The sequence below is a fragment of the Mobula hypostoma genome, chromosome 6 (assembly GCF_963921235.1).
Source record: "Mobula hypostoma chromosome 6, sMobHyp1.1, whole genome shotgun sequence".
Taxonomy (NCBI): Eukaryota; Metazoa; Chordata; class Chondrichthyes; order Myliobatiformes; family Myliobatidae; genus Mobula; species Mobula hypostoma.
Genome location: NC_086102.1, coordinates 41,774,380 through 41,789,605, shown reverse-complemented (window position 1 = coordinate 41,789,605; position 15,226 = coordinate 41,774,380). Strand labels below are relative to the sequence as shown.

At 40.6% G+C, this 15,226-nt stretch overlaps 1 protein-coding gene across 7 annotated transcripts in view; it reads left to right on the top strand.

The window, feature by feature from the left end:
• The window catches only part of spag17 (sperm associated antigen 17), a 266,599-nt gene extending 255,204 nt beyond the window's left edge, over positions 1-11,395 (top strand). For 5 of the 7 annotated variants that reach the window (XM_063050682.1, XM_063050683.1, XM_063050678.1 and 2 more), the window contains 4 exons: positions 3,219-3,279; positions 5,086-5,230; positions 6,568-6,705; positions 7,959-9,015. In XM_063050682.1, coding sequence (XP_062906752.1) covers positions 3,219-3,279; positions 5,086-5,230; positions 6,568-6,705; positions 7,959-7,993 — 379 coding nt within the window. In that variant the 3' untranslated portion in view covers positions 7,994-9,015. Of the gene's footprint in view, positions 1-3,218; positions 3,280-5,085; positions 5,231-6,567; positions 6,706-7,958; positions 9,016-10,019 lie in introns of those variants that run through there. The other 2 variants (XM_063050679.1, XM_063050684.1) reach the window with 2 other exon arrangements.
• Positions 11,396-15,226: the final 3,831 nt, after the last annotated feature.

Sequence of the window (15,226 nt, the reverse complement as noted above, 5' to 3'; positions counted from 1 at the left end):
CTGCCAGGATATTGGTCCTCTTCGGGTTCAAGTGTAACCTGTCCTTTTTGAACAGGTCATACTTCCCCCAGAAGGGATCCCAATGATCCAAGAATCTGAAGCCCTGCCCCCTGCACCAGTCTCTCAGCCACGCATTCATCTGCCTGATCCTACTATTCTTGCCCTCGCTAGCACATGGCACAGGTAGCAATCCCAAGATTACTACCCTGGAGGTCCTGCTTCTCAGCTTCCTTCCCAACTCCCGGAAATATCTCTTCAGGACCTCCTCCCTTCTCCTATCTATGTCATTGGTACCAATATGTACCAAGGCAACAGGCTCCCTGCCCTCTCCCTTTAGAATATTCTGGACCCGATCGAAGACATCCCGTACCCTGGCACCTGGGAGGCAACACACCATGCAGGTATCTCTATCAGGCTCACAGAATCTCCTGTCTGCTCCCCTGACTATGGAATCCCATATGACTACTGCATTCCTCTTCTCCCTCCTTCCCTCCTGCACAACAGCGCCAGGCTCAGTGCCAGAGACCCGGTCACCGTGGGTGTCCCCTGTCAGAGTTGGTGCTTCGCTCTTGCCTCTTCCAGTTACCGCCGAAGCCCGTTGAAGCCAAAGCCCTACACTGTGCTGCCACTCACTCTGCTGCCCGCTCTGACCACTGCCCGCTGTATAGGGTGGTCTCCTTTTTAAACTCTCCACACTGCCCTGTCTACATCACACGCCCGCGCAGTCTCGTCCTTCTTGCACTCAAAAAAGTTTTTTAAAAAACTGCCTTCCTTCAGAATTCAGTTCCCACACTGCTCTGCTTGTCCCAATCCAAAAGACAGCCGTTGGATGTAACCTTCCTTTTTAAACTTTCTGCGCTGCCCAGTTGTGGATGTAGTCTTATCTGCATGGATTGCTGTAACACATTTTATAATGTCCAACATGATAGGCTCATCCAGAAGACTGAGTTCCATGGGATCCATGGTGACTTGGCAATTTGGATTTAGAATTGGCTTGCCCGTAGAAGACAGAAGGGAGTAGTTAATGAGATACCTTCTGGCTGTAGATCTGTGACTAATGGTATTCCGCAAGGGTCCGTATTGAGACCTCTGCTATTTATGATATATAAATGACTTGGATAAAACCATGAATGGGTGGGTGGTTAGTAAGTTTGCAGACAATACAAAGATTTGTGGTGTTGTTGATAGTTTAGTAGGTTGTGGACGGATACTCCTGGATATGGTTGATAGTGTAGAAGGTTGTGGATGGATACTCCTGGATATGGTTGATGGTGTAGAAGATTGTGGACGGATACTGCTGGATATGGATGAGTTGCAGATATAGATAGAAAAATGGTGGGCGGAGTTTAATATAGCTCAGTGTGAAATGTTGTAATTTGGGATCAAATGTATAGGGACAGTGCACTGCCAATGGCAGGATACTTCACAGGGTTTGTATTCAGTGTAATCTTGTGATCCAAGTTCATAGCTCCCTGAAAGTAGCTGCACAAATGGATAAGGTAGTAAAGAGGTCGTATGGTTTGATTGTCTTCATTAATGAAGGCATTGAGTTCAATAGTCATAAAGTTATGTTACAACTTTAAAAATGACTGCTTAGGCCATATCTGGAGTATTGCATTAATTTATGTGAAGGATGCAGAAGCTTGAGAAGAAATTTACCAGGATGCTGGTAAATGCCGAAGACAAACACTATGAGGAGAGGAGGGCGAGTTTATAAATCTGGCGTGAGCAAAGATGTTGAGAATGGAGAGGGTGGAGCGCTGCGGTAGGGGTGTGGGACAAGTCGCAGAGAAGGAATGCAAGGGGCACGTGCTGGTGTGGGTGCAGACACACCCAGTCCTGAAACACCAGGCAAGGTTTATTGATCATAACAGTGTATCTCTCTATTGCTTCCCATTCCCTTCCCTCTCCCTTCCGCTTTTCCCAACATTGATTCCCCTCTCCCAGTCCCCTTCTCACGTTCAATCCACAATAGAGACCCATATCAGAATCAGCTTTATCATCACACACATATGTCATGATTTCTTTTTGTGGCAGCAGTACAGTGCAATATATAAAATTACTGCAATGTTGGGCAATGTTCCCTTTGTATATTTTTATTCCAGATGTAGTAGTAATAAAGATGTAACTTTTAAAACTAGTATACAACTTCTTCCTACTTGTTTAAAACTAGTGTCTCCTGCTCTACATACAGTATGGAGATTCTGCATTAAGGTTTCTTCCATTAACCTTTTCCCCTATGCTTTTTTGATTGGTTTGATCAAGCTTTTAACTATCCCAAAACAGGTGACCATGCATTTCTATAGCCCATGCTTCTCTGAAATGGCTTGAAATATTTTCTACATTAAAAGCATTACATATATGAAATCTGTTGCTTTACTTATTTTTTTCCATTGAGTAGTAAACAGTGGGTTCAGGTATGAAATCTTAAATTTATTAATGTTTCTGAGTAAGCATTAAAATATATCCTAAAAGAGCTTGCCACCTTCATTGTCCATTCTTTTGTAACTGAAAAGCAAATGGAGGTTTAGGCACAAATCAAATCAATAGATACTGAATACACCAAAGAGATAGGAAAAAGAAAACATGAAAGAAAATAGATCTCACTGCAAGTCACTATAACTGTTCGCAACTTATAGAATATCACATCTTGGAGGGTTTCTGATAAGAACTAATCACATTCTCTCAGCATAGATTTCTTCCTCACCAAACATTAAAAGGAAGGTACAACATTGGAATTTTAATGTTTTATGTTATTTATTACCAAGATAACAAGGGATTTAAACACCCAGATTCGTTTGCTAAACTGTGATCAACTCAGCAGCACAGAATTAGCATTGGTTTTAAACTGGTTATGTTGCTTCTAGTATTTCTTTAGCAGTAATGTGATTAACTGAAGTCATTAAGACCTAGTTAAGCTGAAGGGCATCACCTGTTGAACACTTTGATCTTGCAATTTTTCTTAATTGGATACTCCACAGTACCAGCATATTTCATAATGATACAAAGAGTAACTGTGAATGTCAGACTCACAAAGTATATAACCATAAACCACAAATTGTGGTAGTTTTGTCCTGATGAAGGGTTTCGACCCGAAACGTCGACTGTTTATTCTTTTCCATAGATAGTGCCTGGCCTACTGAGTTCCTTCAGCATTTTGTGCAATTTGTCTGGTTGATCAGCACAAACTTTCAGTATCATCTATCATTTTTGTTTAGATTTCGAGTGAAGCAGCCACCACCTAGCACAGGGCTCAGAGTGCATTTTAAACCGGGACCTGTAAGTAGCCTCTCCATTTAATTTAAGTGGAATATTTCTGTCTATCATTAGATTACTTTCAGAAGGAGTCATTAAATACAGGAATATTATAATATATATACCCTCCAGCACAAAGAGATTTAAATATTCAAAATATTACATTTCGGTGAAATGGAATCACTCTCAGCTATAGAGGCATGAAACTGTGGTTCTGACAAGACTACGACTAAGCGATCTGATGCACTATTTTTCCAACCTAAGACTTCTTATGGAAGTATTTGAGATGTAAGGTGCCATAGTGGTACCACTTAGTACTGCTACCTTGCAGTTCCAGTGTCCTTAGTTTGATCTTGACCATAAGTGCTATCATCATGGAGTTTGCACTCCATGACTATGTGGACTTCGCCCCAGATGCTCTGGTTTCTCCCCACATTGCAAAGATATATTGATGAGTAACTAGCTACTGGAAAATAATATCAGGTGTTCACTCAAAGGGAGCTGGTATGCAAAGGAGAGGGAATAAGTTTCAGGATTGCATATAAGTAAGTTTTGCTTTTCAGTTACAAAAAAAATGGGAAATGATGAAGGAATCATTAAACTATAACTGGTTAGTTCACAAGGTGGTTACAGAAAAAATAAAAGTATCCAGAAACAAGAAATACAAAATTGACTCCGCTCATCCAATCCTACCTACAGCAGTAAAATCTAATGCCTGCTCTCTTCCCCAGTAGTTTTAATGTATTTAAAATAATACACAAAGAGAATTTGGAAATGGAAACATTAATGAAGAACCACCAGCACTCGTACATCAAAGAAAAACGATACTTAATACGTGTAATGATTTCTTGAAGAGATATATGGAAATGCTAACTGGTGGTATAAGTAGGTTCTCCTTAAGACATTTAAAAAGGCAAGAGGACTGCAGAAGGATTCAATCACATGGTAGAGTGGCAATTATGACAATGAATGGAGAATTAATTGACAAAATGGGAATGTTGATGTTGTTCAGATGAGAGAAAGGATAAAATATGCCTAATGTTGATTTCTGTATTTGTAGGTATAAATAATACAGAAAATGTGCAGACAATACAGTCTCAAAATCTGTTGACAACAGCAATAAGGATGTTTGTCAGAGCTGCCAGGTGGAAAACATAATTTAAAGTTGGGATATGCACTGATGAATAAACGTTAGGAGAGATGGCCATGAAGGTTGTTGATGAATAGCCCAGCAATTCAATTGTAAAGTCTTCTGTCAACATAAGTGCAGATTAGTAAAGACTAGAAAATAGTTAATGGTTTTTACTTGATGACAGCATGCAGTACAATAGAAATTAGACACTTACCTGAAACATTGATTAGGCCACAATTAAAATACCATGTAGAGTTTTTGGTGTTCCTTTAATGAGTGAATGTGAACACCAGAATATTCAATATATATTTATCAGTTTGATGCCCAACATATGAGGCAGTAATTATGAGAAGAGACTTACAAGAGCATCTTAGGCAAAGGGAATGTGAGAAGTAGCATTTCCTGCAGTGAGAAGTTATTACTGCGAGCAGTCATCAATTTTAAATAATAAGGTAAGGGATATGTCAAAAAAAAATACAGTACATTGGGTATGGGACCAACCGTGAGCCTTAATCACTTTTAAATATAAAAAGTAATTTATATTAATCTGGAAAAATTGCAACTTGCTTGTGTTTAAACACATTTACAACATATCTCATTCTGTAATTATCTAGCTTGTTTTTAACCAAGTCTGTTTTTGCAATTGTAAATAAATGCTCCATAGCATTAATACTAACTAAACTCCGTCTTTTCTGCAGGTAGCAGCAGGTTTGAAAACTGATTTGGAAATTGAGCTTTATGCCTTGGCAATTGGTTTGGAGCGTCCTGAAGGAGCAGGATATCTTTGTCATTACCTAGAGATCCAGACTGAAGCAGATGAATTGTTCCTTCCCATAACTGCAAATATCTTTTCAATATTCGCTGTTATTACTTATTAGTTGGAGTTAATTCTGAGTACAAAGGAATATAGGGTAAGATCAATCCTGATGCATCTTTCAAATCTTACAACCACAAGTCATCTATGAGCTGAGCAGGGGACACTAATTTTGTTCCACCAGCTAGAAAAGCCTGCAGCAGGATTGTTCGCTTAGGTTTAAGTGGCAAAGTTTCCCTGAAGCTATTATGTGCAGTCTTGTGACCTGGTGCAATGAAGGGCTAGCTGTGGGAATGAACATTATCAAAAAATCACCATGTTGAATTAACCACAATATTTCTGCTCAAATAATTGTCATTAATTCCCTAGAACACATTTACCCTTGTGGCAAATGGACTTCATGGAAATTTGGTTAACAGCGGAAATATTATTTCAATGGATCTAAAATGTTCTTTAGTATTTATATAGATTATGATGGAAATAATGTTAAAAATACCAAGAAAAAGTAAGTGAAAGAAAAATGATAAAATAATAAACCCTATTGTCAAGTGTCGAATTATCTTTCCTACTTATCACAGCACAGATTGAACCCATCATGTCCATGCTGGCTTCTGACAGAGCAGTTACTTTCTCCCGCTTATTTATATGTAACCCTGAAACTTAGTCCCTCTCCTTTACCTACCAGCCCTACCCCCTTTGATTCTATTGCTATTTCATGATACCTCAGGTTACTTTCCAATAACCAGGTGCCTTTGCAATGTGGGGGGGGGGGGGACCCCACACAATTATAGGGTAAACTCCATGGTGATGGCACCCAAGGTCAAAATCAAACCAAGGTCACTGGAACTGCAAGGTAGCACAATAACTGGTGCCACTTTACCACTCTGCTTTTCTTGCATCAGATTGCTTAGATCTTTATAGTCTTGTCAAAACCCCATTGTTTCATGCCCCTGTACTTAGGGTGATCACATTTCACCCAGATGCAATATTTTGCATACCTAACCTGTGTTGTGCTAAAGGGTATATATAATAAAATACTTGTTACTTGTAGTAAATGGGTGACAAACTGCTTTGCATGTGTTTTGAATACAGTGATTAAAACATCTTGCTAACTTTCTAACTGTCAACCATAACCTTCAGCCCAAAACGTTGACTATACACTTTTTCATAGATGCTGCCTGGCCTGCTGAGTTACCCCAGCATTTTGTTGCTTGGATTTCCAGCATCTGCATACTTGCCTTTTGTTTGTGGAAGTATCTAAAGTCCTTCAGTAAAGCAATATAAATTATAAGGAAAAAATAATTAGTATAAAGTGCTGACCAAATGCTGAATGACATGGAAATATTAAGTCCTTAACAAAACCCACCAGTTTTAACAGAAAATGTCTACAAGGAAAGACCAGAGGAATTTCCAAAGGGTGGAAAGACTGCAGGTGTGCGACTGATCTGTACTGAGCCCACCTTTCACATGGACATCGTGCGTCCTCGCAGACTTCTGTCAACAGGTATAGGTTAGATACAAAATGGGAAAACATTTATTGCTCAGTTAATTGTATGTAAATAGAGCTACTCAAGAGGAAAAACCAAATCCGTTAAGCACAAGCTTTAACCAATACACCATTAGCTGTGCATAATCTTACTCTTGTAAAATTGCATGGTTCACAGATCCATCTACCTATTGACAGTGATAGTTTATGATGCTCTTGATACATTTCTGTAAAAAAGATAAACAGCCTAGGAATAGTGAGACCTTCCTGAACAGAAAATAGGAATTTCATATTGTGTAGGCCCATCCGGTTCTAGTTGGACATCTAGGTGTGCATGGAAAACTGGATTCAAATTGGCAGACTTATAGACAGAAACCAGCTGGAGACATTAAAAATGGGAAAACAAGTGATGATCAAAAAAGGAACTGGGAAATGAATCCATAAACTAATGTGTCATGAAAAAAGTGCATTTAAAAAATAGACCTCATGAAGAATAGGTTTGGGTTATCCAACCTGCATCTCCTATTGGAAGAACTTAAGTTATTCCTTACCTGCCAGCTACATATAAAATTATCAATGGGCTGAGCACCTGAATCCTGGTGTTTTTAATATCAATTTCCACAGATTTTACATACAGCACAGGAGGGAAATCAATGGGTATGCGATAGGAGTAAGAATAACCTCAAAATAATAGAACTGGTGATGATAACCTAGTAGAGGCTTCCTGCATCTTACTCCCTATTTAAAGACATTCTTAGTCTCAGCTAAGTCTTGATTGCACTATTCCTATCTTGTATTTGGATCCCATGGGCAACTTATGATTTATTTACCACTTTGAATTTAATACTCCAAGTGGCTCTTCCCAGGAGTTCTGGCAAGACTTCCCAGTAGAGGGTCAGATAAACAAAAATCTAAGTCCGAATCTGGAAAAATAATTGGAATAATTTAAAGAGCAAGGAAGATGAAAACAATTAATTCTACTGTAGTATAAATATCTATCACTCCATTTTGTGTAAGTTAACATCGTATCCTGTTTTATCGCAGTAAGATTCAGTGGTTTCTCTCCTCCTGGTAGTGCTTTCAGAATAGATAAGGAGTATAATAGCAGAACATCAGCATGCTATCACTTAATGGGTTTGGCTGTATGTTTCGGGTGTCTGTCAACTGTGAGATCAGGAAATCAGGAGAAGAGTTGTGAGAAAATTTATTCTTTAACAATTTAAGATGCTACCTTTTTTATCATAGCAGTGATTTTCTTTTGTTTGTTTCAGATCCAGTTGATAACTGCATTCTATGTGAAACTTGAAGATTCTAACCTATTGTGAGACAGACAATTTTCATAGTGAGCCAGCTTTCCATTTTTATTAATCCACCCCACCATTTTGTTACTTTTGATTAAAAAACAATTACTGCTGTGATAATAAAAAAATTAAAATTACCCCAAATTTTGCAAGAACATTTTAAGGGAAATTATTTTGTTGTCTAAAGTTTGTTTTAATCAATAATAAAATTAATAAAATTTGCTGAAACATCAACTTTATTTTTCCAAGAGCTGAAATAATTAGCTTTGTTTCCAAGGTATTTTAAAAGTATGATGCTACCAACTGAAAAAATACTCATGATCAACTTATTTGGGAAACAAAATAAAATCTTCTTACCATAACCTGTTCAAACCCATTTCATTTTACTCTATCTTACAGCAAAATTGATTTTATCTTTCTGCAGACGTAATATGTGTCCTGAGCTCAAATTTAACAAAATTAAGGAAGTTGTGTCTTCTTCATCAAATCCTCCATGTTCCCTTAACTTGTCTTGCATATTGTCATACAGATCAATTCATTACCACAGTGCACCGAGGCAGTACAAGGTAAAACAAAAAACGTAGTACAGAATAAAGTATTACAGTTACAGAGAAAGTACAGTGCAGGTAGTCAGTGCAAGGCAATAATGACAAAAAGTGAGATTGAGAGTCCATCTCATCACACTAGTGAATATTTTAATAGTTTATAACAGTGGAATGGAAGCTGTCCTTGAGCCTGGTGATACATACTTTCAGGCTTTTGTATCCCCTGCCCAATGAGAGGTGGAAGAAGCATGAATGTTGGGATGGGTGGGGTCTTTGATTTGTGTGTAAATTCTAAAATTTGATTTTCTTTCTCTTTCTCTTCCTCTCTTCTGCCACTGAGGGAAGAGATGCTGTGCCCATGGAGATGATCTTTGCATCCTCAGGCCATGAGAGTAGTACCAGATGATTGGAGGGTAGAAAATGTTATTCCTTTCTTCAGGAAAGGGAGTAGGGATAACCTTGGGAATTGGATCTTATTAATGGAGAAGAATCCTAGAGACAGGATTTGCGAGTATTTGGAGATGCACAGTCTGATTAGGGATAGTTGGCATGACTTTGTGAGGGGTATGTCATGCCTCATGAGCCTGATTGAATTCTTTGAGGATGTGACAAAGTACACTGATGAAGGTGGAGCAGTGGATGTGGTGTGTATGGATTTTAGTAGGCAATTGATAAGGTTCCCCATAGTGAGCTCATTCAGAAAGTCAGGAGGCATGAGGTCCGGGGGAACTTGTCAGTATGGATACAGAATTGGCTTGCCCATAAAAGACAGAAGATGGTTGTAGACAGAGAGTCTTCTGCCTGGCGATCGGTACACAGTGGTGTTCTGTAGGGATCTATTCTGGAAACCACTGCTCTTTGTGAGTTTTATAGATGAATAAGTAAGTGAAAGGGTGGGTTAGTAAGTTTACAGACCATAAGAAATTTATGGAATTGCGGATAGTGTGGGGGCAGCATCCTGGTAAATCTCCTCCGTACCCTCTTTAAAGCTTCCGTATCCTTACTATAATGAGATGCCCAGAAATGACCTCAATAGTCCTAGTATAATTTAACCAGAGTTTTATAGAGCTCCAAATTACTTCACGACTCTTAAACTTAATCCCCTAACTAATAAAGGCCGACACACCATACGCCTTCTTTACCATCCTAGCAACTTCTGCTGCAATGGTCAGGGATGTGGATCTCATGATCTCTCTGTTCTGCCACACTTCAAAGAATCCTGCCATTGACCTTGTACTCCACCCTCAAGTTCGATCTTCCAAAGTGTATCATCTCACACTTCACTGAATTGAACACCATCTGCCACTTCTCAGCCCAGTTCTGCATCTTATCAATATCCCACTGTAATAGACAACAACAATCGGGTAACATTGTTTTTGGGCAAATCCACATCTGATTTATGAAAATCAGGGAGGAGGAGAAGATGGCGGTGCAATGCAGCGCGCATGGCCTCTCCGGTGATGAATATCTGTAATCTGTCAAGTAGGAGGCCGTGCACAATTCTGATTTGATGGAGACAGACGTGAGAACACGGAGGAACATCTGGTGAAACTTCTGAAATGCCTGCTTCGCTGCCACTGCTACTGTGTGATCCAAAATCTCCGGAGGGGAAGGCCCCAAATCCTTGACTTTGCCTGTTGCTTGGCGGCCGGGTCCAGGCTCGAAGCGCTCGGCAGAGATGGTGCTCGGTGCTTGGTGTTGGAGGGCTGGTCAGAGGCTCGAAGTTTTCGGACGGACTGAGAGTCGGACTGTGATCGGGTGCTTCCAGGATGCTGCATCGGCAAGTTTGCGGCACTGGAAGCTCATGGCAGGGAGAGTTTTCTTCCTTCTACCATCTGCGTGAGATGATGGGGCTATCAGGACTTTGAGACTTTTTTTTTACCGTGCCCATGGTCTGCTCTTATCAAATTGTGGTATTGCTTTGCACTGTTGTAACTATATGTTATAATTATGTGGGTTTTGTCAGTTTTAGTCTTGGTCTGTTTTGTGCTTCTGTGATATCATACCAGAGGAACATTGTATCATTTTTTAATGCATGCATTTCTAAATGACAATAAACGAGGACTGAGTGTCCTCATAATCTAATCTAAAAAATTAAAGAATCAATGAGCAATGCAGCATGGATAGAGGCCCTTCAGCTCATGCCTGGCTAATTTCCTGTCTTTGGCCCATATTCCTCGAAGCCCCACACCTCCATCTACCTATCCATGTGCTTCTTAAATGATATTATAGTAGCTGCCTCAAGCACTTCTGGCAACTCGTTCTATATCCCCACCATTCTCTGCACGAGAGTGTTCACAGATCAGCTGCGCAGGTTGCAAGACAAGTTCGTTCCAGTAAGATGTAAGGACAAGGATGGTAAGAGAGATGCTAAGTTGGTTAGCTGATGAGAGAGATATTTAGTCAAGAAGAAGGAAGTGTATGTCAGACTTAGGAAGCTGGAACTAAACAGGGTGTATGATGATTATCAAGGAGCAAAAGGGGAATTCAAGAAGGTACATAGGAGAACTAGAAGGGGTCATGTAAAATCCTTGTCAAGTAGGTTCAAAGTGAATCCTAAGTATTTACACATGCATCAAGAGCAACAGGATAACTATGGATAGAATAAGAATACTCAAGGAAAAAAGAGGGAACTTGTGCCTCGAGGCAGGGGATGTGGGCGAGGCTGTAAATGCGTAATTGTCCTGTGGGAGGTGTGGTTCTTTCTGATTGTTGAAAATCACTATGCTGTGATTGGTTAGTTTGGAAACTGCAGCTGCTTTTCCTATTGGTTTACCAGCTGAGTGTGTCCAGTTTCAAATATCCTGGGTCCATGAAGAGCAGCTGTGGGAGTTTTTTTCTCTCTTTCTTTGTCTAAGGCAAGCGGCGCACATAACATTTTTAACTGAGTATGAAATTTGCAGTTTCTGTAACTTGAGGAACAAGAATGTTTGGTTGAACTTTTCACTGTTTGTAAATAAATGTTTCATATTCTTATTTGTGGTCAGTGTTTTCTGCCTCACTTGCCAGACCGGCAACCTGATTCAACGTTTCATTTTGGTGCTGCAAGCAGGTTGTAGCTTTTTGAGCAGAAATCCATTTCCTTAAAAGGTTATTTAAAAGAGTGGACCCTCCATATGAAAGGAAGAGTCCCAGGGTGGACAGATAATAGTGAAGGCTTTGGAAGTCTCATTAACCTGCTGATAGGTTACAGGATGCTGGTCCAGTTGGTCAGACCAATTAGATTTCACTAGGGTGAAATGGAGCACCACATTGTTTCCATACTTAAATCATTGGGTTCTCCCTGGAGAAGGAATACCGGCGAGATACTTTCTGGCCGTTTGCTGTGATTGTAACACATCAGTATAAAATGATAATGAGTCTTAAGAATGAATTGAAAAATCTCAGTCAGCGCAGTATTATTCTGTGAGAATCACTATTGATGGCTCAGAGGTAGGGCTGCAAAGTTGGAGCTAAGAATATAGAGAAAGCTTGTCAGCTAATGAAGCTGCAGCACTTAGATGCTGTGTGCTGAGCTGGTTGGCAGCATGACCCTGTTAAGATTCAAGCCATGACAAGGTGATGATCCTGCTGTGGGGCTGGAGGATGAAAATGACCCCTTAGTTTAATCCTCAAAATAATTGCCCTCTCCCTGCGTATCCGAAACAGTGCAGACCAGGGTAGTGATCATGCATTCACACACCCATCTTTGGGGGCATTGGCCCACGGCTTCTTCCTCTCAGGAGGGGGTGGAGATCAGGAATGTGTGGGGAATGGTGTTATGAACACCTCAGAGACAACAGAGCTCAGAGAATTTTCCATCAGGAATTAGCGAGTTTAAGGGATAGGTACCAGCAAAAGGCTGGGGAGTGTTTGGCAGCGTGGTTACTGAGGACATGTATAAGGATGGTACCGGAGTGAGCCTGTCTAATAGAGGGGTGCTTTAGGAAGCCTATCATTGCAACATGTGATCAATAAAGCCCTGAGAATGCTGTTTGCTTCTCCTGAGCATGATCCATCATTATGGGATCGGGTAACGGCAGCAGTTAAACTTGGGTATCCTACTCTTGCTGAATGGGATTTAAACCCCAAAGAGGAATGGAGCTCGATAGATTGGGGGGGGGGGGTGCTAAAATTCTATGCTAGTGGGCTCTTATCACAGAATTATACCACTATAGTGGTATCCCGCCAGAGAATGTTGAATTAACTTCCAGAATGATAGGGGATGTGGTTATAGCACAGCTTTTCCAAAAAAAGGAGTAGAGCTGTTGTAAATAGCACCAGCTGTTGTTCAAGTACAGTGATTCAATTATTACAAGGTTTAGAGTATGTACAAGAGGGTCCATGTATCTAGGTATGGAAGTTGGATAAGCACATGGGGAGTGGGGGATCCTGCATGTACCATAAGGAACATACATCAAAGTTGCTGGTGAACGCAGCAGGCCAAGCAGCATCTGTAAGAAGAGGTGCAGTCGACGTTTCAGGCCGAGACCCTTCGTCAGGACTAACTGAAGGAAGTTACCATAAGGAAATGTTTTAGTGTTGCTTAGTACTGGGGACACAGAGGAGCAGATAAATGGGGTTCCCAACCACACCCTCTATGCAATGTGGAGGATGTGGAGATCAGGTGAAGCAAAGGGGGAAGGATCATTCCTCAAGCCCTCTGCAGATACGGGTTCCTTTTATCCCTGTCAGGTTCCTCATATTTCATTTAGGATTCCCTATATCTCATGCCTGGAGGCATTAAAAATAGCTGTGCCTGACCTTCACCAACAGTGGGGATGGGGGGGGGGGGCGCGGTGGAGTTGTTGGTTAGCACATACAGGCCCTGTTGTAGGGAGGTGTTCATTTGACCTGCATCTCTCTTCTTTGTAAATAAAGGGTGAATTATTTGAATGAGGAGGTATTGTGAGGTGTGGCCACGTGTGTCAGTTTGCTTTTGTGTATCTATGTGAATGTGTTGGGCTCCACCGAAGTTTTGAAGATGAGGAGCACAGCCTGGGCTTTCTGTTTTGTGCTCTAATCTACTACTTTATTTCTTGTGTTTTAGTCTGTTACTTTGTTTCTTGTTAATCTGTTATGGGTTCATTGTGTCTTAATCTGTTACTTTGCTACATGTTTACCCATGCAATTAGTTTTAGAGATATATCATTTCATACTGACCATATGGAATTTGAGTTGATGGGCTGGAAATTTGGGAAACTTAATTCTGGATATGAGATGCCCACATTTCAGTGGGAGCAATTCCAGTAGTTCTGTTGCATTTCTATTTTCTAAGTGACTAGTTGGAAGCAAGTGCATTTGTATCTCCCTGCATTGCAGATTAGCAAAGTGGTAGGAGATCCAGAGCTACATTCTTAGGGATGATGTTTGAATTTTCATACTGGATCAATGAATCAGATTGCTGAATTTGTGTGAGACTCCTGACCACACTGCAGAAGGGATGCCACTGATACTGATCCCTTTGTCAAGAAATGACTGTTGGGGGAAATTATCTGGCTTTTCAGGTTTCGGCATTGTGTTTTAGGGAAGCGGGTCAGAGTAGTCTATTCCAGCCATTCTTAACCCAGAATATGGTAACAGCCTTAACAGACGAGCCTTAATAGCTCTGATGTAGTAAGTGCTTTAAGGTCTGGTATTGCCCTACATACCATTTATTTAAGTGGAATGTCCAGACTCTTAAAGTGATTTCCCCACCTGACAGAGTGTTGGTGTAGGTGGTATGTTGAGTACAGGTACTAGGTGCAGGTGGATGGTAAGTGTGAGCAGGAACAGTATCCTGGGATAGCTGTGTCTATGCCAAATGGTGTTGAGAAGGTGGACACTGTTGGATGATAAATGGCACAAAGTGGATGTGCAGTTCCTCGACCTACCCGTGGCTCCCACAGGATGGTATGGTTGATATGTGGTGCTACCCATTGCCCTGAATGAGCACCTTGGTAAGAGGGCTATTACAAAGGAAGGAAGATTTTGAATGATAGCCTTTTTCAGCGTGGAATGGCCAGATTGTCCTGGGAACTGATTTTGATGATCTTAGATCACCTGCTCACAAAGGAAGGTGGCACCTGTACTGTTATTGGTCAAGAATGTAGCACCTGTATTCCTTGGGTTGGAGAACATCACTCACCTGGTTGATCACATCTGAGAGTCAGTGCATAAGATTAAATGAGGGACCAGATCATTAGCTATTACACTCTGGGGTGGGGCTGGTGGCCTCTTGGGGCACAAGGAGGCTGGTGGACTACTGTTGTATACTGGGAGAGAACTATTGGGTTTAGAGTTCTGGGTATTGTATTTGTGTTTTACATGTAGTTTAGCTGAGAGTTCACAAGAGTTGTATTAATCTGAGGGTTAGATCATTATATTTGTAACTTTTGAGGGATGGCATGTCCTGTAGAGGGGGTGGCTTATTCTGATTGTCGAAAGTCACTTTATCATGATTAGTTAATTTAGAAACTGCAGCTACTTTTCCCATTGGTTAGCCACCTGGTGTCCAGTTTCAAATATCCTGGGTATATAGACAGCACATGTAAGGGGGGTTCTTTCTCTCTTCCTTTGTTTAAGGCAAACGGTGCACATAACTATTGGGAACGTATGCTCTGCATGCACTTTTAACTAAGTATGTCTGTTGAATGTATGTTTCAACATTCAACTTTGTGGTTTCTGTAACTTGGGGAACATGAATGTTTGGCTGAACTTTTACTGTTTGTAAAT